General features: G+C 36.1%; 1 protein-coding gene across 6 annotated transcripts in view; it reads left to right on the top strand.

Moving 5' to 3' along the window:
- The window catches only part of ADGRB3 (adhesion G protein-coupled receptor B3), a 448,258-nt gene that overhangs the window by 394,670 nt on the left and 38,324 nt on the right, over window positions 1-15,264 (top strand). For all 6 annotated transcript variants that reach the window (XM_066179725.1, XM_066179722.1, XM_066179723.1 and 3 more), the window contains 3 exons: window positions 9,299-9,449; window positions 10,013-10,082; window positions 14,860-14,926. In XM_066179725.1, coding sequence (XP_066035822.1) covers window positions 9,299-9,449; window positions 10,013-10,082; window positions 14,860-14,926 — 288 coding nt within the window. The remainder of the gene's footprint in view (window positions 1-9,298; window positions 9,450-10,012; window positions 10,083-14,859; window positions 14,927-15,264) is intronic.

Genomic DNA, 15,264 nt, shown 5'->3' with positions numbered 1-15,264 from the left:
AACAAGAATCTGTTGCACTGCGGGGGCAACACAAGGCAATATTTTCTGTCTACCAAATGGTGGCTTTTCCTGGTAATTTGTTTCACCAGGACATCAGTTTGTACTGGCTGCATTTGGATCCTCATGTAGGAATTTGAAGTCTCATATATGTATCCATTCTACTACCCCCTTATATTATGCCATCTTTTCAAGGCAGCTCCTACAATTCCTTGCCTTCGTCTGTGCCTGGACACCTCCTCCTCTTTTTCTCAGAGTTCCGCAGGGAGAACCCTCTCAACTGTGCTCTGAGCCAATCTTTTCTTTGCTGACATTGCTGACTCATGTGTAACCCTCGTGCTTAGCTCAGCCACCTCTTCATTACCAATCCTGGCTCATTGCCCCTAGCTACTCACACAGTCCCCATCATGAACTTTTAAATAAATTAAGGTTAGGAAGACTCAGGACCTTTGGAACATGGGTTGCTCATCACACTAATTGACTACTGGCTCTTGTGTTCTTCATTCTTCTCCAAACAGGTATAGCCATTGAGCTAACTTGCAACAACGCAAAGAGAGATTTAAAAAGCTGAATATGTTTATCTAGTAAGCTGAAATGATTATACAGTACATCGTATGCTACAGCCAAACAGCTTTTTCTTCACTGTTAATGTAGTTGTCTCATTATTATCTCTTCAAATCTGCCAAGAACATTTGTCCACATTTAAGAGAGCACACTACACATCCCATATTTTAAAATTAAAACACTATGGAATTTTCAGAGCCTAAAAAACAGTTTCTGATAAACAACTGTCCTGAAAACCGAAGTGTAACAACATCAGTGAAGCTTTTTAATTACTGATCCATAATCTATCTGTTAATTTGCATAGTTCCCAAGTAAATAGAAATCTTTCTGACAGCCCAGTAGAAGCACTCTGACAGCCAGCATACATTCTCTTTTCTCCTCTGAGTCACATCCAGTTGCAGAGACTTTTCAGGCCAAATTGTGCATGCATCAATATGAATCCAGTTCCGTCTGTTCACACTGCACCTTCAGTTCTTCAATATAGAAATATTGCTGTTACCCACAATTAGGTACAAGAACATAACTCATTTTTCAATGGTTTTCAATGGTTTTCAATAGTTTTCAGAGACCAGGTTGATTTTTCTTGCCCATCAATTCAAAAAACAAATCTATCTTTAATCCACAAATCTACATTTTATCCTTCTTTAAATAATAAATCTCTCAGACTTGGTGATGCAAAACCTCACAGAGCTATTTTTATACAGCAATTTTTCAAGACAGCATCAATTTCAATTTAATTTTTAATTCTCATTCCTCAATAGCTCAGTAATGAAGTTGCTTTAAGAAAGCATGCAAGTAATTTCCACTTTTTTACCTAAACTGAGTTCAAGAGCTGTTAAAAAAAAAAATCACCAAGAAAAGGAAGAAAATTAGAAAAGGGTCTTCTCCGGCACAGGGAAGCATCACTGTTATAGCACTGTGACAGCAATTTGAGACTAGTCAGGAAGGAATTGAAAAAAAATCATATAAATTTATTTTATGCTTTAGAGTTTTAAAGGGCTTGTTATTTTCTTTTATATCTGCCTGTAAACCTCTTGTTCTGCACTTCACTAACTTCAGAACACTTATTTGAGGTCAGAGTTAAAATATTAAGTTATTTTGTCCTGACAGAGCTGTTGTTTAACTTGTTTAAAGTGTTTAACATCAAAGTCAACACAATATATTCATTATGTGAAGTAGGCCATATTCACTTAGCAGAAAAAATGCTCATCCAATACTTTGTAAACATTTAAAGCACTTAAGATAAGAAGCAAGATCACAAGCCTCTGCTCATGCATATTTCATCCCTTATTCTATAGGTGTAGCACCCAATATAAAGCCCACTTAAATTAATGGGAATCTTTCCATTGACTTCTGAATTGACCCTGTAAACAAGTAGAGGATCCTATTCCTTCATTTCCTGCCTGCCCAGGAAAATACACATCCTCACATCACAAAGGCAGAATGGGAAGAAATTGTGTTGCCAGGTTTTGTAATCGAAGAAATTAAATTGCCTCTGAGCACTTGCTCTGTGATGCTGCTTGTGCAGAACTCATTTGCTTAAATATAACCTGGCAATAACAATCTAAACCAGGCGAGGACTAAAATGAGTACGAGTGTAAGGAAATTGTATGAGAATTGTCTTCCACCTGGCTTTCAATTTACCATGGGCATGTCACCAAGAAAGCAATTCTGAGTTAAACAATACAAACCTGAGCTTTGTACTGACAATCTCCAGAGAATGCTGCAAACATGGAATGAATTTTACTGTCTCATGTATTAGTCATAGCTCAGCATAATATGAATTTTCCAGCTGCACTTCTTGTCTCTATCCTGCCTAGTCACCAAAATAAGCCACAAATATTTCTATAGCCCCAAGGCAGATTACCTCAACACAGATTCCATCTCTTACACTCGAGCCCTCCAGGGCAGAAGGACAGTGAGTGCAAGACAACCATCAGGAAGGGTTCCTGTCCCAGGCCCTCCTTCAGTCTCTGTGTGGGCCTGGGCTAAGAGTACAATTTTTGGCCCAGGTCAAAATTAACTATTTATGCACATGCCAGTGATAAAGGATATCTTTGCTGATACTAGTGTAGACATTCTGCCACATGATAGAGTGCAAAAGGTTTGCACATGCAGCTAGAAACTTTAATGAATTCTTTTCCACCCCAAAAACCAGAAAACTATCCCTTCACATCTAGCTGATAGAATTCTTTTGTACTATGTATATTATAACATCTAGAGAAGAATAGTGGCTAGCAGAGGAATTATTTTGAATAAAACCCAGAAGTTCTCCACAGACGTAACTGATGTTGCAGTACAACTACATTGTACAAGATTTAAATGCAGAGGTTGTTGGTATGTTGATGGAGGTGACATATATCGAGGGAGAACTTTGAAGAAAAGTAACTGCAAAGGGCAGAAGTTAAAAAGAAGGCTCCATATACTTCTAGTGGATCACATATAAACAGCACTTCTATTGCTGAACTCTGCACCTGGGAAAGATGGGAGACATTCTGACTTGTCTTCGTAAGTGTGAAAAGAGATTGTAAATGCTTTACTCACAGAGGGGCGGTTTTTAGAAATAGCTTCAAGGTAAATCTTGGTAAAAGAGGAGCAGGAGCTGGATTTATTGGCAAAATCCGAAGACATTTTAGGAGAAAATAGTAAGAAGGATATTTAAAGTGCGTGTGGAAAGCACAAGTGCACAAAAATTTACAATTTAAAGTGTAAGTTAACTTCCAGATACATTTATACTGTTGCAGTAGGATTGCTGTGGTTATACTGTCAGATAAAAGGACAGATTCCAGAAGAGAAGAAAAACTATAAATCAAAGTAGCTGAACAAATTATATTGCACTCTGAGACTGGGCACAAGAAATGGTCCCACAGTTTAGCAACTATTGTAATAATTTGTGTATGATACCGAAGAAAAATAAAATTTGATGCTGGAAAACATTTGCTGTGAGACTGCCATGCTGTTGATAAAGATGAGAGTGTAATTGTAAACTAAATCAAAGGAACTGCAGGAAGAGCTGGGTCATTTACAGCCAGCTTATATGCTATTTATCAGAACCTGGAAAGGCATCTTGCTTGTTGTGGGTAAACAAAACGCTTGGGTAGAAGGACAAAAAGTTGAGTGTCCTTAGTTATCACTCATTATCTATGTAAGGCAGATCACCTCAAAGATTACAGCTGTTGCACTGCAAAAACAGCTTGCCTTAAAAATCCAAGTAAAGGCTCCTATTCATATTGTCTTGTACTGTATATAGAATCCTTCAGTATAATAATTAACTGTGCATATCTCATCACACAAATGCAACTCAAGTGATAATTATTCTGGGCTATCATGTCAGATATCAGAAAAAAACATGGTGAAGTTCAATCACTTGAGTCTTCAACTGCTAAGGACACCAGAAAAAACTTGTAGATGATTCCTAAATTTTTATTTGTGCTAAATAAAATAAATAGTTTCATAGCTCTTGGTTGAAGACACAATTTATATTAATTTAGAATAATTATTTCTACTATGTTGCTATTTTCAATGTAAGTATCTGATTTCCTGAGTTCTTTGCTTGAAGAAGCGGTGTTAGCAGCACTGGAGTCTGTCAAAAGAAAGGAACATGGGATTTTTTAATATGTCTTCAAGGCTTTATGGTGTCAGCAACATTAATGATCATGGAAGAGAAACCTGAAAGACTTCAGCTATTTCTCAGACATTTAAGATCCTAAGAATTTCAAGTCTGTTTGCAACTGAGGAGACAGCCTCCCTTGCCATATTTCTTCTCATTGAAAATATGTCTCCCTTCCAGAAAACCACTCCTGAAAAGGAAGTTCTTCTTTGTCTCACAGTCTCTGAAAGTCATTTATAGAGTAAAGTGACACTTTAACATGTCACTTTACTCTATAAATCAGCATTTAACCTAGCATTCATAATTGTCTGACCAATACACTGTATCCCTGTATTCTGACAGTCTGCTGCTGCTGAGGCAAAGATACTATATTGCCCAAATGAGTTTAAAAATAGGTGATAATAAAAAAATTAAATTCAGAACTATAAGCAGTATCTTCTTTTATAAATTTACATTTTTGATTTAAAAAAGATAAAGATACACTGAGAGCTGATGGCTTAAGAGTCACTAAAAGAAAATAAAATATAATATACAAATAAAAATAAAATAAAATAAAATATACAAATTCTGTCATAGAATACGTTTTCTGCTTTTTGCTGCGTCCTTTGTATTATCTTTGATTTGTTTGTTCTTTCATTTATTCATTATTCTGGTCTTTAGGTGCTCTTTGTGAACTCAGTGCATGATGAGGACATCATAAGAATAGCACCCATTTAATTTATCTCCTTAGGGTTATCTCTGCACAGATAAGTCAAAGGCAAGATTCCAATCTCTAAGAAATTTTAATATTTAAATGATTTTCTACTACATCTCATTTCTGCTTCATTAAATATTCTGAGTGGGTTTTAGGCCTGTTCATTTTGCTACCACCAATACAGATTTCATTTTTCATGTTCATCTTTGAATAGCTTTGATTTTTATACTGTTTATCAGAATCCAGAGACAGTCAACAAATTTGTTGAAGGAAAAAGAACCAATTTCAGGGGAAGAACACAAATCAGGTGTTCTTACTTAACCCTCTTTGACTTTGTGTGGAAGATCTATGACTGAGGACACTGCTATTAAAAAAATGAACAAACAAATATTTTTCTGTTTAAAAAAATACCATTGTTCTTTTAAAAAGCCCCAAACACAACAGTCAGATTCTCAAAAAATGTTGATAATTTCTTATTTTGAGGTTACATTTATGACCTACTTTTGCAGGTCATAACAATTGATGTTTTCTCTACTTCACTGGTCATTATTATATAAAAAATACTAATCACTAGAACATGTGGATTTGAATTTCCATTGTTTTTTAGATTTCTCAGCTGTGCTCCAGTACACTCATTTGAAGTAGGTGTCTTACAAGTATGAGAGAAGGAAATAATTTGATGCCTTATGGGTGTTCCTGCTTTCAATAGTACATTGTTTATTAAAAAGGGATGAATGGTCTTAATTAGATATTCCAGGTAGCTTAACACCTGTGACTCAATTAAAGTCCATGAAACTATGCATTCTGAGTGTTAGCATTGGGTTAAAATGTTTCTAAAACCATGGGAACTGTAAACAATAGATTCAGGGGAGGTAGAAAAAAGGCTGGGCCTGGATAGGCCTGGGAAGGGAACCAAAACTATGTAGGCCCTAGAAAAAAAGGTTAGGTTTTGTCTTTACTAGATCATGTACAGAAGAAACTGCACCTGCATAATAGTCATATGATATGATTGTTAAATGTAATGATTGTTTGGTACTTGAATATGGTTATTATTTAAGAATCATGAGAAACGATGTTTGGGGGGGGGTGATGGAAACTACAAGAATTCATACAATAGAACAATATGGGTTTAATAATTAATATGTAATTATATAATGAAAGAGTATAAAAACATGCCCATTTGAAATCCATGTTGGAGTCAGATTTGGGTCGGTATCCTGCATCCCTGATTCCCAGAGCTCTTCAGTAAAAGCACCTGCATATAATCATTCTGTGATTTTGTGTTTCAATTCTAACATGCGGACATAAAAACTCCTTCCCCTCACTTACAAGTAAATACAGGGAGCCAAGAACAAAAACAATAGGAGGAAGAGGAGGTTGGAGTAAAAGTTTACCAAATTCCAGAAGCATGAAGAAATAGTGAATAAATTAGGCTGTTAAAATTAATTTTGTTGCAGATTGACAGGTCAGCACAGGTAATTAATTCAGTGAGTTTTAATAAACTAGAATTAGAAGTGAATGAAAAACATCTCCTCCTAAAGCAATGGGGAAGATGTGTACCACTATCTCTTGGTGCAGGCAGGCTGACACACTGCAGCTTTCTGTGAGATGGGCCACAAAGTTTGAGTGATGCTGCTGCATGTGCAGGAAGGTGAGGGGAGGTGGTGGTCCCTGGTCAAGGAAGAAGAGGAGAGGAAGGAGCAATTGGCTATAGTCCGCAACCTGGTGAGAAAGAAAAAATGCTAATATATACTTTCTAAAATTAGACCAATGATTCATTTAATAACAGCCTTTGGTGAAAATGAATTTTTGTTACTATTTGGAAATTGACTTCCCAGATACAGTGCTTTCCCAGACAGAACAGCATTGTTTCCTTATTTATTTATCAAAGGGGAAGAATAAGGAAGTGCACAAAAGCCAGATTTCTAGTGGGGAATTGGACAACTGTGCTGAGCTCATGGCCATGCCTGGGAGGGGGCAATTGTGTTTGTCAGGACTGCTTCTCTTGCAGGGAGGGAGCCTGAGTTCACTGCAAGCACTGCCTGCACATGAACCTGTCATTACAATCCCACAGTGGTTGTTTGGTGATATTTTGAGGCTGATTTGCATCTTTCTGATGGCATGTGATGCAAATGCACTGTTGTATCAGTGGCACAGGCTTACCATTGTTGTTCATTAAAGACCCCTGTCTGCTGCTTAGAAGAGTTTGAGATAATCAGCAGTCATATATTCCAGCTAGAGCACAGATCTCATAAAACTTGCTTCTGTCTTCTCATTTTCTGCTCAACGTGATCATTAGCATTTTCATCACAGTTCTTTCTTCCACAGTAGCCACATCCACGTTTGTCTCAGATTATCATCATCTCTTTTTTCAATATAGAGGATAAATTATGAATTAAATCCTACAGTGTGCACTCAAGTCCACCATAAGAGTTAGCAGTGTTTTCATCAAAAAGATCAGGCTTTGTTTGTATTTGCATTATTTATAAGGGAAATAATATATTCACTTTTTTTTTCACGGTCTATTTTAACCTATGCAGTTCCTCCTTAAAAGATTCTATACTGTTCCTCAAAAGTAATTTTGTTGTCAAATTCTTGCTCCGACAGAACTCTCTAGCTTTTGCATGAACATTGATAGGAAAGCAAATTAAAATTGCATAGTAGGAATTCATAACATATGAACGAGCTAGTTAAAGAAAGGACATTTATGAATTTTCTATTTTATTTATTGTGTGTTTCTCTGCAGAACTTTCATTTTAAATAGGTGGAGTTTGGGGGGATTTTTTCATGTACAGGAAATACTGTTTTTAGTCAGGCTTTAACTGGATAGATTTTATGAATCCATATACCTTAGGGACATCTAAACATAAGAATTAATGGCAAAGCCTAGGATGGAATACCTAGTCCCTTTTCAAGGTTTGTTGGGTTTTTTTATTACCTGCTGGTTTTGGGCATTTTTTAATTGACAACAGTTCTCTTGCATATAATTATACAGAACATCTTTCCTCTAGATTTAAATAGAAAATTTGACTCAGGGTTTGAAGACAAGGTGTTTGTCACATCTGTAAATTCGAAGCAGGAAAGCATTAAATTTCTACTCTTCAAGTGGATAAATTTTTGAAAGTTCAGAGGTTGATGCCCGCTAATGCTAATGCCAGCTGGTATCTGCCATCAACTATTTATTTAAGATTGGAGATAGCCAGAAAAACTGATTTCAGATAAGAATCTGGAAAAATTAACACTGTGGAAAATTCAACCCAAAACATTGCATTCAGAATGTAAAATTAACTAAAAATATGGGTGTTATATATATCATATCCTTCCTATCAGCCTTGAATCAGCAATATATGCAAGCACCTATATATAAGTAGGAATGTGTATATTCTTTCCCTAAATAATTTGCTCAACTGGGATTTTAGTAAAATCTCTTGACTATCCTTAATACAAGGCTAAGTGTAGGGTAGCTATTAGATGTGTATGATGCATAAAAAATAATCATAAAGTAATATCTATGTCTTTCATTTTTTCATTAATTTACCTCGTTGATGCTGGGGGTGTGAACTGTTTGTTCTTTTTATCTTAACATAATTTCTACACTATAAATTGTGCTAAGGATAAATTATGCTAATGGTATTCTCAGCATTACTAGTGTGGTCTTCGTTCCGGAGTACAATGCAGACTGCATTTTGTAGCCTGCTACTGGCATTTTAAGCAACACAGTGGAGCACAGTTCATAATTTATGCCAAGAAGCTCATTTATGTAAGCTACAATGTCAAGTTTAATTAAGGACTACAGTGACAAAAGAAAGCCAATTGCATGTGCTCAAAATACTTTTCAGATGACAAATTACTGATACCCATAAAAACAATATCCAGGGCAATTGTTAAAGTTATGATACTTAAACCTGCCTAAAAATATCAAAGACAGTATATTCCAAGAGGTTAATGTTCTATAAAATTTAAATAAAAAATCAAAAAATCAAATTTAATTTTATAATCAGGGTCTTTCTTCATGGAGGGAAATAAAATATAATTGGCAATTAGGAGCATTTATATCCCCACATTTTTTCTGTTCAGCTCAGTTGTGATTTTATAATCAGTAATTTTGTAACTGGCTTACTAGAGTGGCTTTATGATGGTCCCTGGTCAAAGTAAATGTGGAGAGAAAAATCTGCTGGCATGGTTTATTTTGTGTCTTTGTCCCTGCTCAGAACACTCAGTGTTTGGGAAAACAAGTCAAAACCTCTCCTGCCTAATCCCCATAAACATTTCCCTTTCTCTTGCTCTTTGTGACCACCACATCATAAAGGGAAAAAGGAAGAGTTGATGCTAAGGATAAAGGTCAAGATGATAGAATATGACAACTCTTTGAATTGAAAACAGAAATGAGTGTCCCTAAGTATTCAGCATGAGCTTCTCTTTGCTCCCTGCAGGGCATCTGCACCACAACCACCGCATTTTTACACTTCTTCTTCTTAGCTTCATTCTGTTGGGTTTTGACAGAAGCGTGGCAGTCATATATGGCTGTTACTGGAAAAATTAGGACACGGCTCATAAGGAAGCGTTTCCTGTGCCTTGGATGGGGTAAGTCAGTAAAATTAATTTCCTAACAATTATTGGAATGAAACATTTAATGCAGTGGCAATGTCAAGAATATCATAATTTTCTTTAGGAAAACTGAAAGATGGTAGACAGCATGACACTAAAAAGAAAACTAGGTTAGAAGCCTTTCCACCATATCTCAAGCTCAAGCTATCCTGCTGTATATTGTAGCATTCTTTCCTAAATATGTTTTAGCAAAATTTTAGGAGATTTTCAGCAAAGTAGTGTAATAGCAAGAAATCAAATTAAAAGAAGAAAGAAACATTCTCTGAATATTCATGAAACCTCTTTCTAGTTAAGGCCTGTCAAATGTACCAGTAATTTAGCTACATCAAAACAGTACACCGTGGGCAGTAAACAGTGTCCTCCTCCCTGCCAGTGCTTCAGAAAAACAAATCCTACAATAGCAATATGCTTCATTAAATAATTCATTCCATGTAAAATTGTCCATTTAGCATTAAGCTTGCCCTGTCATTTTTTGTCCAGACAGAACAGCAATATTTTACTCTGCATCTGATGATTATTACTGTTTTGGTTTTTTTCAGGACTGCCAGCGTTAGTGGTTGCAATATCAATAGGCTTTACCAAGACAAAAGGATATGGAACAGCTCACTAGTAAGTCAATCTGAAATGATAAACTATGTTTTTATTTACCAAGATTGTCATACCCCCCCAGGAACTGCATAGCACACTCTAAAGGCTGTACAGGTATCCATTCACACCTGGAATTGCCCTGAGACTCACTGAGTGACCCACAAAAGAACAAAGAGAAAACAGCATGCCAGTCTTGGACTGAGCTCAGCAAAGCACCAGAAATCCTATATATTGTTTGAGATTTTGAAATAGGAAGCTTTTAAGAAACACTGAGCATTAGGTCCACTTAGACACCTAACATTTATATAGATTTGCAAAAGAGAATGTTAAATGCTCTGGGTAGCCTCTGCCAACATTTAAACATTTCCAAAACTGTACTGGCAAGAGTCTCTTTGGCACCCAGGTTTCTGCACACCAAGCACACACCTCGATTTTAATGCCCCTGAGCAGCTTGGAGCCAAAGCCCTTCAAACATCTCAAAACAGTTCTCCCATCCATCCCTTCTCTCCTGGACACCCTGATCCAGCCCATTTCCTGAACTATGCTGTATTTAAAAGACAGAAAGGAGGAAATTTTTGTGCTTCATTTGCATTCAACTAATACAGTTCCTGTTTAACCACCTGGATGGTTCCAGTGTGTATTTAGCACCTCAGAAAATTAACTCCTCAGAGAGGCTTCCCTTTGATCTCCTGATGAAGAAGGAGCCTTCCTCCCGCCAGTGGAGCACTCCAACCATTATGTATGCAAGAGCATGTTTTCTTTGGTCAGCCTCTTTGGAGCTCTCCTCACGTTGTCTAAGAAATTGAGTATGCATCTGGACAGAAAGAGGAAATATGACTCTGTAGACTGGTAATGAGGGCATTCATCAGAGATGTGGATGAATTAGGTCAAGTCCTCACTTCAATGACTATTTAATTATTCTCCTTAGCATCATCACTGAGTGAGATCAGGATTCCCCCTCCCTTCTCTGTATGTCTCACCATCTTGGCACTCCAGCTCTGGGTGGGTAAGAATACAAAACCAAACCTCCTCTTGAGTTCCTGCTCCAACCACTAAGCACTGCAGTTATAAACTGTGACAACGTGCATCTTGAGTTTTATAATAAAGAATGTCTTAAGTAACTGAAACGCTTAATTGCACTTAGAGTTGGCAAGTGCAGCAGTGGTCTTAGCCCCTTTTGAGTGTTATATTGAGAACCTGCTCCTCTGAATTCTTTTTTAACTTTATACTCATCTTGCTGGCTTTTTTTATTATTTAGTCCTTGAACCACAACTGGAAAACCATTTAGGCTGTAAGAATTACAAGTCACAAAATAGGGATGTCCAGACCCCCTTTGGGGATGTAGCTCTGTCCCTTGCAGGATTAATCCCATTACATTTGCTCTACTGAAATCATTCATGTGTGAGTACTTGCTTTAGTTAACATTGCTTCCTGCTTCCTTCACGGGATGAATGCATTTTTAAAAGAGGGTATTCTGAAATATTCAGACAAAGCAACAAATCATTCATTAAGAGTAACCTTGAAAGTTAAAAAGAGTAGGTCTCTGTACATGTCCAGCTTTTCTTCCAGGATCCAAATCCAGCTGACATGGTACTATGTGAAAAAAGAGCAAATGAAGGCATACAAAGGGCAAATAGAACCATAATTCAGCTTTCTCATTTTATTTGAAAATATATTTTCTTGACATTTGACATCAGAATTACATAAGGAAAACAGTGAAGACAAGGAATGGAGATTCCTCCTCCATCATCAGCTGATGTGCTGTCCCACTGCAGAAGGCAGCAACGAATTTTGTCTCATGACAACTGCTGGGCAGTGTCAATGCAGAGCTCCTGTCCTGCTCCTCCTACCATAACTAAAGCACTTGTGTAAGTTTTTAAATTGCTTACACTATATTTTGCCTGTTTGCCTAATTGGCTGCAGTCAATTACACACATGCTGCTGTCAGAAACACACCCTGTTGCAAACTATTCATGCTCTTTAAGGTGCTCATTTTGAAAATGAAGCTTTTATGTGGAGAACATTAAAAGTGAAAATTAAGGAATTTTTTCCAGTTCCATAGTCCCACACATGAAGAGATTCATGGAAAAGGAGAAGGTCCAAGAATCTTTGCAGCACCTCTCAGTTTTATATGGTATATGTATGATGAAAGTGCTTGAATTGTTCACACTGAAGCCATTTCTGTGATCATCAGTCTCTGATTTGTGTCTTTTTTCTGAGTCCTAATTATTAGACAGTTATATTTCTGTATTTTTAAAACTACATAGAAAAATATTTCACCCAGACACTTGTAGTGATAGAGATACAGAGGCTGAAGGGATTTCCTAAAAATAATGAAAAAACCCCACAGAGACAAGTTTTTAGATATTTCAGGTTATCTGGAAAAGATTAGTGTCTCTGAAAGCTTAATAGCTTTTTCCAGCTAGTTCTCTAATAAATATTGTTGCTATCTCTTTTCAGACAATCAGAGATATGAAAGCACCACTACTAAAACTTACAGTTAATAAAGCAGTGTGAACTGCTCATGTTAACATGCAGTGCAGATAAATTCCAGGAATTTATTGCATCAGCAAAATTTAAAATTCTGTCATAGTCATACTCTTGTCATGCTCTCTTAAGAGAAGGAACCAATCTCCTGGAGAGTATCAAACATCTCACAAAATGTACAGGAGACAGGAGCAACTGTATAGATGCTTCATCACTCCGCAGAATTTTATGACCATGTAACATGGTCCCATAAAGCCACTGGTGGCTGCTCTTAACACTAATCAATTTATATAGCTTTCTCCTATGTGCACATCAGGGAGAAAGAAGACATAACAGGAGAACAAAATAAAAACAACTATAAAACGCAGAAAAAAACCCTATCAGAGCAAAGAAAGAGGAGAAGGAACAAATAGAAAAAAATCAACAAGAATTGCCTTGTGGAGTAGGAAGGCACCTGTAAATTTATCTGCAGACAGTCTTCAACACAAGAAGATGGAGGAAAATTATCAGTCATCAACTAAGAAATGTTGACTATATTGCAATAATGATGTCACACACTGGTGAAGATCCAGACTGTTGAAAATTCAGATTGTGTAAAAAAGAGGTTAAATGAAAAAAGGACAACCTCTACATTTTTTCCAGCTCTGCCTCTAAGTGGAAATCACTCTTTTGAACAGCCATTTTATTTGATAACATGGAAAAGAGAGGGAAAACTTCTCCTTGGTCTCAAAGGGTTTTGTGGTAAAAACTGGTTTTTATTTTTTATTTAGAAAAAACTGTTCTTGACCCTCTTTTCAGCACAAGTAACTGAAATTATGTTCGAACAACAATACATCAACTAGTTTTAGGAACTGCTGCTTCTGTCTCCCAAAAACATGAAAATTTTAATTACAAGTCCTAGTTACTCAAAGTGGTCATCTTCAGTAAGTTTAAAAGTTTATACTGGTAAGGAAGTGCACTGTGAACATATTTCCCCCTCTCAGAAGTCTGTGTTCCCAGTCTGACAATAATAACCTAGCTTTTGAAAAAATAGTAGGAAAAACTGCAGAAAATTTTGAAAGCATTTTTCTTTGTCATTGCAAAAATAAATTGAACATTAGTGGTTTTTGAGGTAGGATATAAAATAGCTCTGTATGTACTACCTTTTTAACTGTGAAGCAGATAAGAACTATTTGCATCCATTTATCATTCCAGAATTTAGTACACTGGTGCCGTTGTGTTCATGTGACAGTTTTCACATGGCATCATTATCATTACCATGGAAAACGCTTTTATTTTTTTTGCAGTGAGAATACCAGCCCTAAAATCCCTTTAATATTATGATTTTACTTGGTTTTGAAAAATACAAAAGTATTACTGGAAAATAAAGAAGATATGTGTGATTCTGATGTGAATGTTTCTGGACATGAAATCCAAGTAAATTACTTGAAGGTATATATTGGAGTTTCTTTATATGTAGGTGTGATCATGCATTCAAATAAACATGCTGTTCTTTGAATGTGTAATCACTGGGAAAATAGCACAGCTGCATTTACTTCAGTGTGTAAAGCTCCTGTTTTTTTGCAGATATGAAGAGCTTTACATCATAGTATATCAAATATTTGGAATCTGATTCTGTAAGTGCTCTGTGTTTGGAAATCTGATGGTTTTCAGTGAAAGCCCTGATGCAGGATGACAAACTCTCTGAGATTAGGAGGTTTCCATAAAATACAGTTTTCAGATGCTTTAAAATATACATTCAAATTGTTTGCAAAATATTAGGGTGAATGCAGAATAGATGATATATATGATTTTTCTGTAATGGAAATATTGTCTTTAAGGTGTAGTTCTAATAGCAATTATTAAGTGACAGGATATGTATGTAGAAACCTGTTTTTTTTCTGAAGTTCTGTATTACAGATATTTGACCATTTCATCACTTTCAAGTATAGAACTATCAGATATGGTAGACTAAAAATGTTTTTAGATATCTACTTGGCAAGACCTGTTCAGTTGACTCATCATACATGGGTAGAGAAGGTTCAATAAATATTTGCAAACTTACTTTCCATTGTGCTCTGTGTACATTTTGGCCATTCAGTTTATGTATAACTCACATTAAAGATTTTGAAATGTTAACCACTGCTAGTGGAAACATCTTTCAGCTCTCTACTTCATCATATCAACAAAGCAATTATTTTTTTATGTGTACATATGAATCTTATACATCACGAAAATACGCTGTTATGCTGTAATAATTATAAATGCTTTCTTGACAATGTGTTATACTTATTTTTAATTTGTGTTAGTTCTTCTCTAATGTTCTTTTCAGCTGCTGGTTGTCTCTGGAAGGAGGGCTACTTTATGCTTTCGTTGGACCTGCAGCTGCTGTTGTCTTGGTAAACATTAATATTATTCCCAGTATTTTTGCATGAAATGATAGAAAGTGCTACTTCCCTTATAAAAGCTTAGATATAAAGCAACATTGCATTTTGCTGTAAACGTTGAGATCACTGTTGTTTGACATACCTTCAGTATTTTGAACACGATTCATTTGATTATATCACTTCTTTATACCAATTATCTCTCCATGTTTACACAGTAAGCTGTGAAAGAATAATGTACTGATTAGTGGCACAGACTTGTTACAGGCATCACTGAGTTATTATCAGCAGTATCTACGCAATTGTCACTGCCTTGTGAAACTCGGTGACAGTCTTGATAGAGTGCTGCTTGG

This window comes from Chamaea fasciata, unplaced genomic scaffold (genome assembly GCF_029207755.1).
Source record: "Chamaea fasciata isolate MVZ Bird 193981 ecotype frontalis unplaced genomic scaffold, bChaFas1.0.hap1 SCAF_3, whole genome shotgun sequence".
Classification (NCBI taxonomy): Eukaryota; Metazoa; Chordata; class Aves; order Passeriformes; family Sylviidae; genus Chamaea; species Chamaea fasciata.
This window is presented reverse-complemented; position numbering and strand designations above follow the sequence as displayed.